This window comes from Thunnus thynnus, chromosome 12 (genome assembly GCF_963924715.1).
Source record: "Thunnus thynnus chromosome 12, fThuThy2.1, whole genome shotgun sequence".
In the NCBI taxonomy this organism is placed as follows: Eukaryota; Metazoa; Chordata; class Actinopteri; order Scombriformes; family Scombridae; genus Thunnus; species Thunnus thynnus.
Window position 1 is genome coordinate 31,003,220 of NC_089528.1, and position 15,201 is coordinate 31,018,420.

At 36.1% G+C, this 15,201-nt stretch overlaps 1 protein-coding gene across 1 annotated transcript; it reads right to left on the bottom strand.

Annotated features, from left to right (window-relative positions):
- Nucleotides 1-47: 47 nt before the first annotated feature.
- Nucleotides 48-12,569, bottom strand: crfb16 (cytokine receptor family member B16). The gene is made up of 7 exons (XM_067606867.1): nt 12,089-12,569; nt 10,568-10,694; nt 5,126-5,316; nt 3,971-4,095; nt 3,253-3,400; nt 2,286-2,437; nt 48-1,741 (listed from the first exon to the last, which is right to left on the bottom strand). Exons 1-7 carry the CDS (start codon nt 12,171-12,173, stop codon nt 1,613-1,615), a joined length of 957 nt encoding a protein of 318 aa, XP_067462968.1. The 5' UTR covers nt 12,174-12,569; the 3' UTR covers nt 48-1,612.
- Between the last annotated feature and the right edge of the window lie 2,632 nt (nt 12,570-15,201).

Consider the following 15,201-nt stretch of genomic DNA (forward strand, 5'->3'; position numbering starts at 1 on the left):
TTACCCTTTCACTCATTGGCAATAAAAAAATATTAATACATGTAAAGTGCTTTCTGCGTCAACATAGCATGCAGGAATTTAATGCTTCAATTGAGTACATTTACCATCAACACTGATTGGACATCCACATAAAAAGTGGTGAAATTTCCCTTTAACAAATTTTCAATAATGTTCAAAAATCACCTGATAAAAAAATCTTAATTTATATTCACCACATTGATTGAAATGGTTGCATTGTGTTAGAAATCGTGAACGATGGGATCTCTTAATGAGTGTCACTAGTTGTGGAGGTTGTAATTACTGTGCTCCATCTGTTTGAACACATAACAAGTTCTCACAGTTCAAACTTTGTCCACAGGATGGCAGCAGAACACTGGCTGTAATCTGAATGAGGTGGAGAGTTAAACTATGGAATTTCTAAACCTGTTGGTCATGTATGGAAATGGGAAACTATTATGTTACAAGGCTCCACTAATATAATATATGACCAAATTCTCCCACCAAGAAGTAATATTCCATTTTAAAGCATCATACAATGTAAATTGTCTCAACTTTGACGAGCTATAATTCAATTTACTTAGTGTTGGTGCTGCGTTTGAAGCCACATGTTGCCATTTAGCAACCTAAAGCTAAAGACATTAGCAATCAGCTAGTACAACCCTGTCCAATCACTCACTCTGGATTTACAATGGAGTCACAAATTATGTGGGTTTACCTGCATATTAATTACTGCACTTAACCTCTTACACTCCCAGACTGTGGAGGCAAAGAAAGTCTGCAATTATTTGCATTTTATTAGCAACTGAATATCTAACTGTGAAATATATAACAATGTTTAAAGTAACACTGCTGCTGAGCCTTTCATCTATGTACAATAAATCTGTTATAATAGAAAAAATAATTTGACAAATTTTTCAGTGCTTATGAAATATCTTCAGATATATTTCTATGGAAATTCTTTGCTACTGATTTAATTTTGCTGATTTAGATGTTTTTGCCTGTTTGCCCTTGCCCTTTGGAAGTGCCAGAGAAGGACACCATGTTCACACTAAGCTGGCTAGATTCATAAACACATCTTCTTCTCTCTGTTTTGTTCCTCTGTCCAGACTAAAACGGAGCTTTTCCAAAACAGTTTTCAGAGTGTGTAAATGTGAAAACGCTGAGTGTGTATGGGGAAAATGGAGCTTTGTAGAAATGCTGTCATATTGCTGACAGAACAGATGGTGACAGCAGCACAGCGTTTCATTGGAAGAGGAAGAAGAAGAAACACAACGACAATAACAGTAATGGTGGATGGCTTCATGTGAGTGCTGTTCTCTTTATTGACAGCTTGCTTAGGGTTAAACGTAGTTATCTACCACCCTTCTCTGCTCAAACCGCTCAAACTCAACGGGGGACGTCACACCTCACTACGTTCATCTTTATAAGCAGCTACGCCACAAACTCTGGTCTGCAGGTCACCATCAGACCACCGTAAGACTGCTTACTGCATAGTTTGACCCTCAAACTAAGCAGCTCCGTTGTCTCACTGCGTCTTGCTGTTGTTTCATTTTCTCCTTTTGCTTCAGATTTGAATGTGGCACAAACTCCAAAACCTCCACGAGAGAAACTTTTACTCCACAAAATCCATCATGTTCAGTTCAGTACTTTGGTCTTCCAGATGTTCCGGCACCACATGGATCTGCTCACAAAGCTCCGCCTCCTGAACGTTCATCAGGATCTGAATGTCCCAATCAGGTCGCTGCAGAGGAAACAGAAGACCTGATTCAACTGTGGATGATGGATTTTCTATTTCACATCATAACTGAAAGATTCATCACACACACTGTTATGATCGTTACATTTTCAAAATTGTGCAGTTGAGTTAAACTGGTGTTGTCCTGTTGAGTGAAATATGTACCGTGTGTATATGTGTCTGTATTACTGTTTAAAATTCCTAAAATATACAAAAGTACATTTAGTAAGGCATGGTATTTTAGATTTAGGATCTCAGGTTCTGATAGATCTTTGGTAAAATGACATTTTTCCATATGATATTTTTATCACTAAAAATATGGAGAAACAATAAAACAGAATATTAAATCATCTGTATTAAATGATATTAAAGATCCACAACATAAAACATGTATAAAATAAATTCAAACTTTCGTCCAGGTTTAAGAAGCTTTTCAGTAATTTTTCTTTCCTTTACTTGGGGACATGTTTGCATTAAACCGTTAAGTAAGTTTATTTCTACTCTACTAGATTTATTTTGTGTTTATGTATTTATAGGGTGTGGGACTGACCAGTGAGAGAGGCAGTGGCTCTTTATGGAAATATGTTTGGCAGAAATCTGGACAGCAGTGAATGATGGACCAGAACACAGCCAACAGCAGACCGGCCATGACGATGACAGTGACGGTCACAGTGGTCGTCTGCTTCCACGAAGCATCTGGACCTGCAGAGAGATTTAATGTTAAATCTGAGTGGTGCAGTGCAGCATGATATGGTTTATTTGTTCAGTGTGATAAACAACCGCACTGTGTTTAATCAGTTTAAACACATTAAAGCAACTAAAGCACCATGTCTTAATTTTTTTCTAACAAAAAGGATAAAGGATGTTTTAGAAATAAACTCTGTGTGTCTGACAGTAGAGCCAGTCCTCAAGTTTTATTTTAGGGTTACGATTTCTGAAATCAGGAGACATTTATGAAAATGAGAACAGGTTAGTGATCCTCACTACAAAGTGACAACATTTTTCAAAGTGGGAATATTGGACGTGAGGACACTTAAGCAAACTGGGGACATTTTGGAAACTTTTTTAAAATTTTAGAAACATTTAGGAAAGTAAGAACATGGAATGTGAGGAAATTCTTGGAAGATTTTGTAAAGTTAGGACATTTTGGAGTGTGACGTTATTTTGCAAAATGAAGGCATTTTTTTAAAGTGAAGATGTTTTGGTCATGAACAGCAACATCTGTTCCTCATTTCCTGTCATGTCTCTAGTATCAGCTCTCTAATTAAGGCTTGAAATGCTCCCAAAAACATTTTAAAAAGTGAGGATATCTTGTGGGGGAATTGTGGAAAAGTTTTGAAATTTAGTAAAGTGGGAACATTTTGTAAATGTACGACAGTTTAGTGAAGTAAGAACATTTTTAGAAAGTATGAATAAAGAAAAAGGGGACATTTATGGAGAAGTCTGAATATGGAAAGTGAGGACTTTGGAGTGTGTGTGTATGTGTGTGTGTGCGTGTGTGTGTGTGCGCACTGTACCTGTGATAGACACACAGTGAGTGTCGGTGCTGCTGCTGTGGAGCTGAGTGTCCAGGACGGTCTGAGCTCTGACGCAGTACTCTGCTCCCTCCTGCAGGGCGGCGACATGCAGCGGGGTCTGCTCAGCTGGCATCATGTAGACATCAGCCTGATACAGAGGGAGGAGAAGGGGCGGGGGGGCATTCAACAACATCGCAACAACAACATGACAAAAAGAAAAAAGAAATATATTCTTCTAAATATCTACAACTGAAAAAGTTTCATGTGATTGTGGGTTATGAATAAAAACAGGTCATGCAAGCCAAAATGGAAAGAGGAAAAAATAAAAGGGTATAAGAAAAGAAAGGAAATAAACAGTAAAGAAAGTTGGAAGATGAGAAGAAGACTAGAAAGAAGGGATGGCAGATAGTAAAAGGAGAAATAAAAGGAGAGAAGGGACATGGATGAAGAGGAAAAGGACATAAAGAAAGGGTTAAAGATTAAGAAAAAAGAGGAGAATACACGAAAAGGAAGATGGGAGGAAGCACAAGAAAAAAAAAAGTGAAGAAACAGAAAAAACAAGGAACAAAGGGAAGAATGAAATAAAAAAATAAGAGGAAAAGCAAATAAAGATTAACAGAACAGAAGAAAGAAGTTAACAAAGGAAGGATGTGAAGGAAGACAGACACAGTAATAGAGGAAATAAAATGTCTGAAGAAAGTAAAAGTTGAACTCTGACCTGCAGCTCGTCGCCTCTCTTCCACACCGTCACGTTGATGGTGGCTGTGAGAGGCAGCTTCTTGAAAGACACCTGAAGAGCGTCGCCTACCGCCGTCACCGTCATCTCAGGCATCGACAGGACCGCTGCCGGCACAAGATTCATTTATTTTTACAAATACTGCTCAGAAAGAGGAAGAACACAGAGCCAGATGTCTCCTCTACATCAACAATTTAAAAAAAATGTTTTAAAACTTTTCTGTAACTCCCTACTTGTATACTTTGTGTGAAAATATTTTTCCCTCTAAACTTCTCACATGCTTTCATTTCAATAAATGTTCAAATGATCCAATATTTCAGCAAAAATCAAAGATTAGAGAAAAAGTCCAAAAACTGAAAACAGATTTGTGTATCAGAACTTTGTTTTTTCTTCTTTCCTCTCCCATTAATCATCTCATGACCCCTCAGATTTATCTGCTGACCCTTTGGAGGGGCCCGACCCCTAGGTTGGGAACCACTGGACTAAACTAGCTAACTGTATATAAAGTAGTGTAAACTAGCTCCACCTCCAGCAGCTACAACAGTAACATGCTGCTCTAACACTGATGCTTCACTATTAATAATCTAATGATGTCATATATAATAATATATCAGTCAGAGGAACCAAACCACTACTTTTACTGCAATACTTTAACTACATCAAGCTCATAATACTTATGTACTTTTACTGCAATACTTTAACTACATCAAGCTCATAATACTTATCTACTTTTAATGCAATACTTTAACTACATCAAGCTCATAATACTTATGTACTTTTACTGCAATACTTTAACTACATCAAGCTCATAATACTTATGTACTTTTACTGCAATACTTTAACTACATCAAGCTCATAATACTTATGTACTTTTACTGCAATACTTTAACTACATCAAGCTCATAATACTTATGTACTTTTACTTAAATAAAGGATCTGAATACTTCTTCCACCGCTGTTTATAGGTTAAAGCTTCTCGCGGCCTCACTGTACAATCTCATCTCAAAACATTTAAAAAACTATAATGTTTTTAATGTATTATTTAAGGATCTGAGTACTTCTTTAATATTTTATTGTACATGAAACCAGCTGGTTTGAAAACCTGCTGCACGTCATCATCGGTAGTTTGTGTCTTACTGTCTCTGCGGTTGAAGGGTCGGCTGAGTCGAGTCCAGGGCGACAGCAACGAGCCGCACTGCGCTCTGACTTGGAGGTTGTAGTCAGAGTCAGATCCCAGGTCAAAGGTCAGGTCACAGTGAGTGTGGCGGATCTGCTGGCAGTCAGGAGCGTCCACCCAGCTGCCGTTCAGGAACATCAGCTCGAACTCCCTGAAGGACACACGGACACACAGAGAGGTTCATGTGGAGGCAGAAATGATCTCACCAGCATCCGTTTGTGTTGCAGGTGTGTGTCCTGAGCATTGATTATGTTGCTTTTTTTGGCATAGATTTTCTAGCTATTATTTATGCAGCAAATATGCATATATTAAAGAAAAATATATTTATTAAAATCTCAGGCGTGTCCTGCAGTAACCACTTAAATGCAGTAGAGGTCACTGTATCCAAAGTTTAAAGTAAACCTGCTGCACAAATCTCTTAACTGAGATTTAAAGTGACTATAATGAACTTTCACTTACTTTTACTCGTACTTTGACAACACAGGCTGAAATAACAACAGAAAGGCTGCAGGTAGCACAGTAATGCTGGGTGTGATAGTCCAGTTCAGAGACACCACATCATACCCCGTATAGATTTGATGATCAGACAATGTCTAAAATCTCAGTTAATGTAGCTTTAAGGTCAGAGTTCAGTATAAAGACCAATTTCTACAGCTCACATCATTTTATTAATTTATATAAGTTAAAACCATGTGTGATGTCATGAAGGAAACTCTATCATACGTGTCAACTTATTATCATATTACATTCAAACAGCATCAATTCCTTCTTAACGCCTGAAAGAGGGTTACTGATTATGTAAGGTGACCCCAGATACAGAGCTGCTTTTATCTGTATGTTTGTGTTCATTCAAAATCTTTTTTTATATTTTTTTTAATATTAAAAATAAACTTGCAGCGTCTTTACTTCCGCACTTTACAACCACAACAAAGCAGTATATGTTCGTTTACAGTCCACCAGCACATTTTCTCTACTGCTAAATACAGCTAGCTTTCTACAAACTACTGCAATGTACAACAACAACATAAGAAGTTGTTCTTCTTCTACTCTTGCTTCAAAACTTGCCATACAGCACATCCACAAACATCAATATTGCATTAAATACTATATCATGAACACTGTATCCTGGGAAAAACATGTTAGATCAGTACATATTGGATTATAAAGATTACCTGCATAACAATGAATATGTATGCAATTTCAAATTAACCTCTTAAATAAAATGAATGGAATGATACTCAAAAACAAAGTGTGGGGACCCTGATAACCAATATAGAACAGTTAACAGAAGGAAATACCTAAAATAATAAACATAAACAATCTTGCAAACATCAGTTGACCTCTCACACTTTGATTTGTTTCATTAGTTTAGGCAACATGTTTACAGCTTGTATAATCCTATTGATACAAGACAGTTTGGCCTCAATAATGACTCAAAACTCCACACGCAGCTGGACGTCTGTTTACTGCACATCAGTGAAAATGACTCATCATTTCAGTCCTCTGACGGGTGGAGCCTATACCTGTTAGGTGACATTTATTACTGTCGATGTAATAAACAACACAGATCAAACATCTTGGGGCAGGTTTAGTTCAAACCCAAAGAACTTTACTTTAAATTTGAATGCATTTCTCAAAGGTTCCAAACATATTATTATAGCTGCTTTAAGGAATAAAAATCAACTCTTCAAGAGGTTAAAGATACAAATATGAGCCTTCAGTTGAACTCTACACACTGTTGATTAACAGGCAGTAAGAGACTTCAGAACAACCACAGGAATGTCAGTAAGTCTCCTCTGATTGACAGCTGCCACAACAAACCTGCTGATTATAAGCATTACGGGCATGTCACTAATTTCTGTTTCATTAGGTTGGATGTATTTTAATTGGCATATTTCACATATTTCACATATTTCACTGTCAAACTGTATCTGAGTAAACTTAATATTCTCTCAAAAAGTTTTTAAAGCTGATTTTAACTAATGCTTTATTTTCTTTTATTGTATTTGTTTTCTCCTTTTAAGTCTGTGTCACCTCCACTGTATAAATAAAATTTCTTCTTCTTCTTCTTATTATTATTATTATTATTACAGTTTATATATGCTACACTACAGATTCACTGATTCCTGCTTCTGAAATGTGAATATTTACTGGTTTTCTTCGTCGTCTATGACAGTAAACTGAATATTTGGGGATTTTGGACTGTTGGTTTAATTTTTCTGTTAAAACAAACAATTAATGCAGAAAATTTACAGCAGATTAATTGTGAGTGAAAATAATTGTTGGTTGCAGCCCTACAACACATACATACAGCATATTGTACATTCAGTTGTCAGTTTGTTACTGGAATAGAGCTCAAATTTTGAGCTTTGAAAAGTATTTTAATAATCCAAACAATATATTTGAGTAAAATGTAATAATGTGTTCATATATTTAATGATATATTTAACTGTATGTGTAACTGTCTTTTGTTAAAGTTGTTTTCTAAAGGCGTTCATTCAACTTCATGGTGGTTTTGGAGGCTGTAGTTTTTGCTGCTGTCGAATTGTATTTCTTTATACTGATAGATGTTTCTAATATTTCATCAAACCCATTTATATCTTTAACTTTCTTTAACTAACTTATAGGACGGGTTCATATTTATTCAAGTCTGTCTTAAAACAACAGTCAGGAGCCCAAATGAACAGTGAAACCTGTTTTTCTTGCTGTAATCATTCCTCCTGTTCATACTGACCATTAGAAGATCCCTTCATAATGACCTTACAATGGAAGTGATGGAGGACAAAATCCACAGTCCTCCTTCTGTGCAAAAAAAAATTATTTAAAAGTTTATCTGAAGCAAATATGACTCCAAATGAGTCAAATCAAGTAGATATCTTTCAACGTTACAGTCTTTTTAGTGCCAAAGTTCCTCTTTTTGTTACTATACTTCCACCTGCAGCTCAACAGGGAAACACTGTCTGAGGAAACACAAAGAGGGAATTTGATGCTAAAAAGATTGTAAATGTGTCAGATATCCACTTGATATGACTAACTCAGACTGATGAAGCCTCATATAAGCTTCACAGAGACTTTTAAATGACTGTGTGGACACACTGTGGATTTTGGCCTCCATCACTTACATTGAAAGCACATTTGAAAGGAAAAACTTCTTTCACTGTACATATAAACACCTGATTGTTGTTTTAAGATCATCTCGAAAAACTGTGAACCCGTCCTTTAAATGCACACATCCACTTTACCACAACGACAGCCTACAGCCAAATATCTGCAATGTTTGCATTTCACATCCTTGCACTGTTTTGTTTTGCCTTTGGCACTTTTACGTTGTCTTTGTTTAAACCTTGTCTAAACTACTTGAATGCAGCACCGTCGGCCTTTTGTACTTGTGTGTGGAAGAGATGACAATAAAGTTGTCTTGAGTCTTTGTCAATGAGGGTGAAAAACACCTCTCCGTATAAAAGCCAACACAGTTCAACAGCAGCAGCAGAAAACAGCCTCCAGAATAATCATCAAGTTGAATCAAACATGAACACTTGAGTAGGTCAAATTTTAACCCAGTTATATATAATATATCACCAACACAACATTCAATTAACTTTACCCAGATGCAAAAAAAAAGTTATTGTGACCCAGTTACACACACCAAGCTTTATCTAAAAACTGTCACAAATTTATTGTTTCTTGTACAAAATGATGTGTGTATGACATTTAAAAGATACACAAGTTAGTAACCATCAATAACAAACTGTAGATTATAACAAACTTTAGTTAAATAAAAAATATCACTAAAACTGGGTCAAAACAACATTAACTCTGTACTGTACTGTGTTGGTGCTATATTGACCCAAACTGGATAAAATTTTTACCCAGTGATTTTTAGTGGGTATAATTCTTCTTGGTGGTGCATTCAAAGACACTGGCATTTTTCAATTGATGATATTAATGATATTATTTATCAATTTCTAACAAATTCCATTAAAAAAACAAAGGAAACAAAACCAGCCACGTGTTAGTCCGTCTCTCTACACTTCCTGACTTCCTTACTCTTTGTCTCTCCACTGGTTCACACTCAGGCACATGTAGATATCTGGTCAATTGTTTCTGTTGTAATCAAATGCTACATATATTGTAACATTATTTAAGTTCACGCAACAGTTTATGTACAGTTCAAGTATATTTTGAAGAGGATATATTATTGTTCTTGGATGCTGGAATTCAGGGACACATATATGTAGAGGAATCTGCAAATAAGTTTTGATTGAAACAAGTCTTTGACTGTGTATAAGATGTAGCTACTATAATAACGTGTGTGTTACAGTTTAGGAATACAACAAGTCGGTAACGGATCAGGCTTCATGTAACCTCCAATAAATTCTCCCTGCTTCCTGTGGACTTGTGAGTAAACTAAATAAAAATTGGATTTAATTCAGGAACATGAGTCAAAACTAAGATATTTTTACAGACTAAGGCTGCGTTCACATTACATGCTGAAGTGGCACAAATCTGATTTTTGGTGACTCAGACCAGATTTTTTCACAGAAGTGTGAACAAACCAAATCTGATTTTTTCATATCAGATCTCGTACATGTGATCCTATAGATCTGATTCATATCTGATCTCTGGCTGTCCGACTGCTGTCAGAACACTCAGATTAGACTTTTTTTTTTTTTAACATCTTATTTCTCTGCGTTTATCCCCTGTCGTCATCATTCAGTGTCGACACCTCACAGCCCCGTGAAAACAAACATCTCAGCAGCTATTAAAGAACCGGACACATACAGTTCATTTAGAGCTCATTTTTAAAGAAATGGTTAATTAGTTCTCAACTCTGTCAGCACTGAAACTCAGTTGCACCTTACTGTCCTCAGTCTGTCTGTGCTGAACTTCCCTTGCTGTCTGCCGTCACCTGTCGCTCTCTTGCCCTCATGTACCTGCATGCGTGTCTTATTGTGGTCTTGCTTTCATTGTGTCAGACTGATTTATGTATTTTATACACTGTGCATGCTTTTTATGTCTGTGCTTCTACGTTGCATGTTTGTTTTGCATATCTTATATTATGTTTTGCATGTTTTAAATAGTACCTGACAATGTAGTATAAGGGTGTTGTAGTATAATGATGTTTTTGTTTGTTTTTGTTCCGCATGCTTATAAGACTGGAAGGAATTCATTGTAACCTGATGCTGCATGGCCATGTCATCCATGTTTATAATGTGATATTATTGTCTTTATTTTTGTATGCATGCGGCTCACATTGTAGCAAACAAACAGGAAGAATTTGTTTTCCACATTTGGTGCTTTAGTGTCTCTGACAGCAGGAAGAAAGTAAAGAAACTTAAAGCTGATGGATGATTTGGAAAATGATCAGCAGTGATGTGATGTTTTGTTTATTTCTAACTCACCCCTGGAACCGGACGGAGTAGAGGACTGTTGAGTTGCAGTGAGACTGCAGGGGGCGCCACTTCAGTGTGTGTCTCATGTCAACAGACTCCATGGAAACTCTGCTGGGCGCCGGCAGCATCCAAACATCTTTTGACACAATGAGGTTCAGACAAACAAGGCTCAGACATCAGCTGACAGAGAGAACAGAGGTCCTGCTCAATGTCTGTGTTAGCTTCTGTTTTCATTAGCTTTTAATAGCTTGTGCTCAATATTTCTCTGGTTTTATGAAAAGATGTGTTCCTGAGGTATTTTTTCCATCTACTGCTGTACTGGAGACTAACATTTGAACACCTTGACGTTGTTGTGTAAGATAAGACCAAGTACAATCAACATCAGCTCTCAGGGAAAGAAGTTACTTAGCTTGATACAAAAGAGAGTAGTATTCTTTAAATATGACTTATGTTTTATTTATTTTAATTAATAATATTCTGTAATGTTTTGTGTAACGTTTCAACTTAATATTTCAGTGCAAACCTGTCAAAATGATGAGAAAATATTGTTAATTATCTGGCAAGTTGCAAAAAATGTTGATACTGAACGTACGAGTGAAATGTTCAGTGATAACGTTTTAAATTTTGTTTTCCACCAAAATATCAGATCTTGCACTTTATTATGATTGTGTTTATTTGGTTGATGTTAGAGAAAGATTGTGTTTTTTGTTTTATACAGAACAAAGTCTGCAGTGACTGGAAGCACGAGACACAACACCAGACTCCGCTCAAAAATGGGTTTTTTTGTTCTTGTTTCTACAGTTCAGTGGTGGAACGTAACTAAGTTGCTTTAGTTATTTTTTAGGATAAACATTTACATTAAATTATATATGATAAGCTTATAAAATACAAAAAATATATATATCTTAAAGATTAAACCATCAGTTGGTGTGTAACCACTGTGTGTAGTTGTGGCTCTTTGTCATGTTACAGATGTTTGAGTTGTTCGCAGTTCTATCAAATGAATAATTATTGAGGCCAAAAGAGGTAAAACGTTACAATATTTCACAAAAATGCAAAGTTTAGAGAAAAATCTGAAAAAATAATTAAACATTGTGAGGGAGAACTTTGCTTTTTCTTCTTTCCTTTAACAGACTGATTTAATATATCAGCAGCTATAGTCATATAGCTGCTGACTTTCTGCAAAATAAGTACTTTTAATACTTTAAATTTAGTACTTATTCAGTATTAAGAACTTAATACTTATCTACTTGTAATCAAGTCCTCCAAATTTAACAACCAGATAGGTAATGCAGGCAGGTGTAAATGCATTTTTACTTGTAATGGAGGATTTTTATGTTGCTGCATTGCTACTTTTACTTGATTAAAGGATCTCAGTGTTTCTTCCTCCACTGCTACAGTTGATGTTTGAGCTTCATTGTGCAGAATGATGGATGTGCAGAGTTTTACACTAGAAGGCTGAATAGATGAATGAAAATAGAAAATGAAAGAGATTCCACTGTGTTTGTGTCGTATCAGTTTAAAACTCACAGTTTGTCAAGTCCAGCAGGACCATCATCATCAGCAGCAGCAGCAGACTCCCAGTTTGTCTCAGTCTCATGACCAGACTGTTCATCTCCAGAACCAAGGAGGAATAAATCTGGTCAAGTCAGGTCGATCATGTCCAAATCCCATCAGTGACCTGCAGATAAACTGATCCAGCATAAAATATATGATTTTACACCATTTTTCACACCGCGCACATTTCTGGAGTCGTTTGCATTCACATCCTTCACATCCAAGAGGTGAATATAAACCTGATTTTAGTTCAACCTCTGAGCTGTTTGTCTAAGCAAAAGCAGTTTCACTTCTTAGAAATGGGAGCTACGTGAGCGTCTCTGCAAGCCTCTGAAGAGAAAAGCTGGTGTGTCCGGATGCTGCAGCTGGAATTTGGGCTGCAGAGCCGGTCTGACTTGTTGTCAGCTCCCTCAGGGTGTCATCTGTCACTGTTAATATACAGGTTTAACTCATAACACACCTTATGAAATATGAACAGAGTATATGGGCCTATAGAGCTGCTGGTATGTGCATCTGAATCTTCATAGCCTGCAGGAGCTCTGGCATGTGCCTCTATTAAATTTACTTTTAAACTCAGCTTATGTTTAGTCGTTTGTTGATGTTTTAGTTGGACGCAGAGTCTCAGGATGTTATGATAAAACGACACAAAGGCCTCCTCCTCCACCACTGTGTCCCACTTCACACTAGTTATACACAGATTTTGAACAAAAATGCCTCATTTATTCCGATACAATATATTGGTTAATCCCTCTAATTTAAAAAAATCTATAAAATATTTTGCCACTAATGCAAGAATTGAGATGATGTTTGGTCAATTAGGTAAATGCTATTTTAAATATATTTGTAAATAACATTCATGTCAACCTCCAATTTTGACAGGGAAACTGGGATTAATCTGAGAGCTACGATATATCTGACTTGGCAGCACTTCATTATACAGAAGTGCAGCGGTTGAAGAAGTATTCAGATCCTTTACTTCAGTAAAAGTACCAATACAGCAATGTAAAAATACTCCATTACAAGTAAAAGTCCTGCATGAAAAATCCTACTACAGTAAAAGTACATAACTATTATGAGCTTGATTTAGTTAAAATATTGCAGTAAAAGTACATAAGTATTATGAGCTTGATGTAGTTAAAGTATTGCAGTAAAAGTACATAAGTATTATGAGCTTGATGTAGTTAAAGTATTGCAGTAAAAGCACATAAGTATTATGAGCTTGATGTAGTTAAAGTATTGCAATAAAAGTACATAAGTATTATGAGCTTGATGTAGTTAAAGTATTGCAGTAAAAGTACATAAGTATTATGAGCTTGATGTAGTTAAAGTATTGCAGTAAAAGTAGTGGTTTGGTCCCTCTGACTGATATATTATTATATATGACATCATTAGATTATTAATAGTGAAGCATCAGTGTTAGAGCAGCATGTTACTGTTGTAGCTGCTGGAGGTGGAGCTAGTTTACACTACTTTATATACAGTTAGCTAGTTTAGTCCAGTGGTTCCCAACCTAGGGGTCGGGCCCCTCCAAAGGGTCAGCAGATAAATCTGAGGGGTGGTGAGATGATTAATGGGAGAGGAAAGAAGAAAAAACAAAGTTCTGATACACAAATCTGTTTCCAGTTTTTGGACTTTTTCTCTAATCTTTGATTTTTGCCGAAATATTGGATCATTTGAACATTTATTGAAATGAAAGCATGTGAGAAGTTTAGAGGGAAAAATCACTATTTGGTGGAGCTGTTAACAACTCATAGACATGTGAAATGTGACCCCGACTACACACTGCTTTTTGTAAGACGTCAAAAGCCAAAAAAGTTGGAAACCACTGGTTTCATCTTTAACAATGTGTTGTATTTTAAAAGCTTGTTATATTATCCATTGTGTCAACTCTTCATCTGAAAAGTAACTAAAGCTGTCAAATAAATGTAGTGGAGTAGAAAGTACAATATTTCCCTCTGAAATGTAGAAAGTAGCATCACATGGAAATACTCAAGTAAAGTACAAGTAGCTCAGTGAACAGACCTCTCTAAACACAGCCAGTATTTTCAGTCAGGTGCTGGTTGGTTGCAGGAACATCTTAGGTGAAAATCAGTATTAACCACCACACACTGAAATGACTTTACTGTTATTTCAGTGTGTGGTGGTTAAAGTATCTCAAAATTTTGAGTAAATGTAAGTGCCTGAAAACCAAACAAACAACACCTCACATCAGCCAGAGTCCATCATTCAATGTAATTAAACCCAAATTAAATGCATTTAATGTAATTTTGTCAATGCACACTATTTTAAAACCTCATACGACCGACTCAGTTATCATAAAACCTTCGTGAGTTGACAGATGACGTGATTGTTCCCATCCTTAAACCTTCTAATTAACAACAGTGTATAATATAGAACAATTATACAGCAACAGCATGTAATCAGAAAGACTCATCAGTGGTAGTTGCTCTATAACAGTAAGAAAAAGAAGAGCTACTGTTTAGAAAAAGGAGGAGTGATACTTCTCTTTTAATACTGAAATTAGAAAATTAAGTAATGTATGTTAATCTGTGTGTCTGCTTCACTCTGGAGAGAAAAGAAAGTATGGAATATCAGACTTTGGACTCTCATGATGATCAAACATTAACTGTCTCCAACCATAAAGCTATAAAACTGAGCAGCTTACACAACCTGCCATCTAACCATCCGCCTCTCTGTGTCTTTATATCACCCTGAAACCAGTACACACACATGACACATCTGTCTGTCACTGCCAAAACATCTGTAACAACTCTGAAATCTTTGTTTTTATCCCTTTCACTCAATGCAGTAATTTAAATTCTATATGTTTTAAACGTCCAGAGCAAGTTCTGCTATAAGTTTTTAGCTTTGAAATGATCAAACCATGTTAACAGAAAGTCAATTTAACAGTATTTTGAGTGAATACAATTGAAGTTATTGTGAACTTCAAAATAGTGGATAAATGATGTCATCATTGGTCTTGTATGTTGTTAGGGGAAGTTATTGTGTCAGTGTAATGATGGCTGGACCTGGAGTTCCTTATTTGGACTTAAAAATGTTTATTATCCCTTTACTTCCTGCTGTAA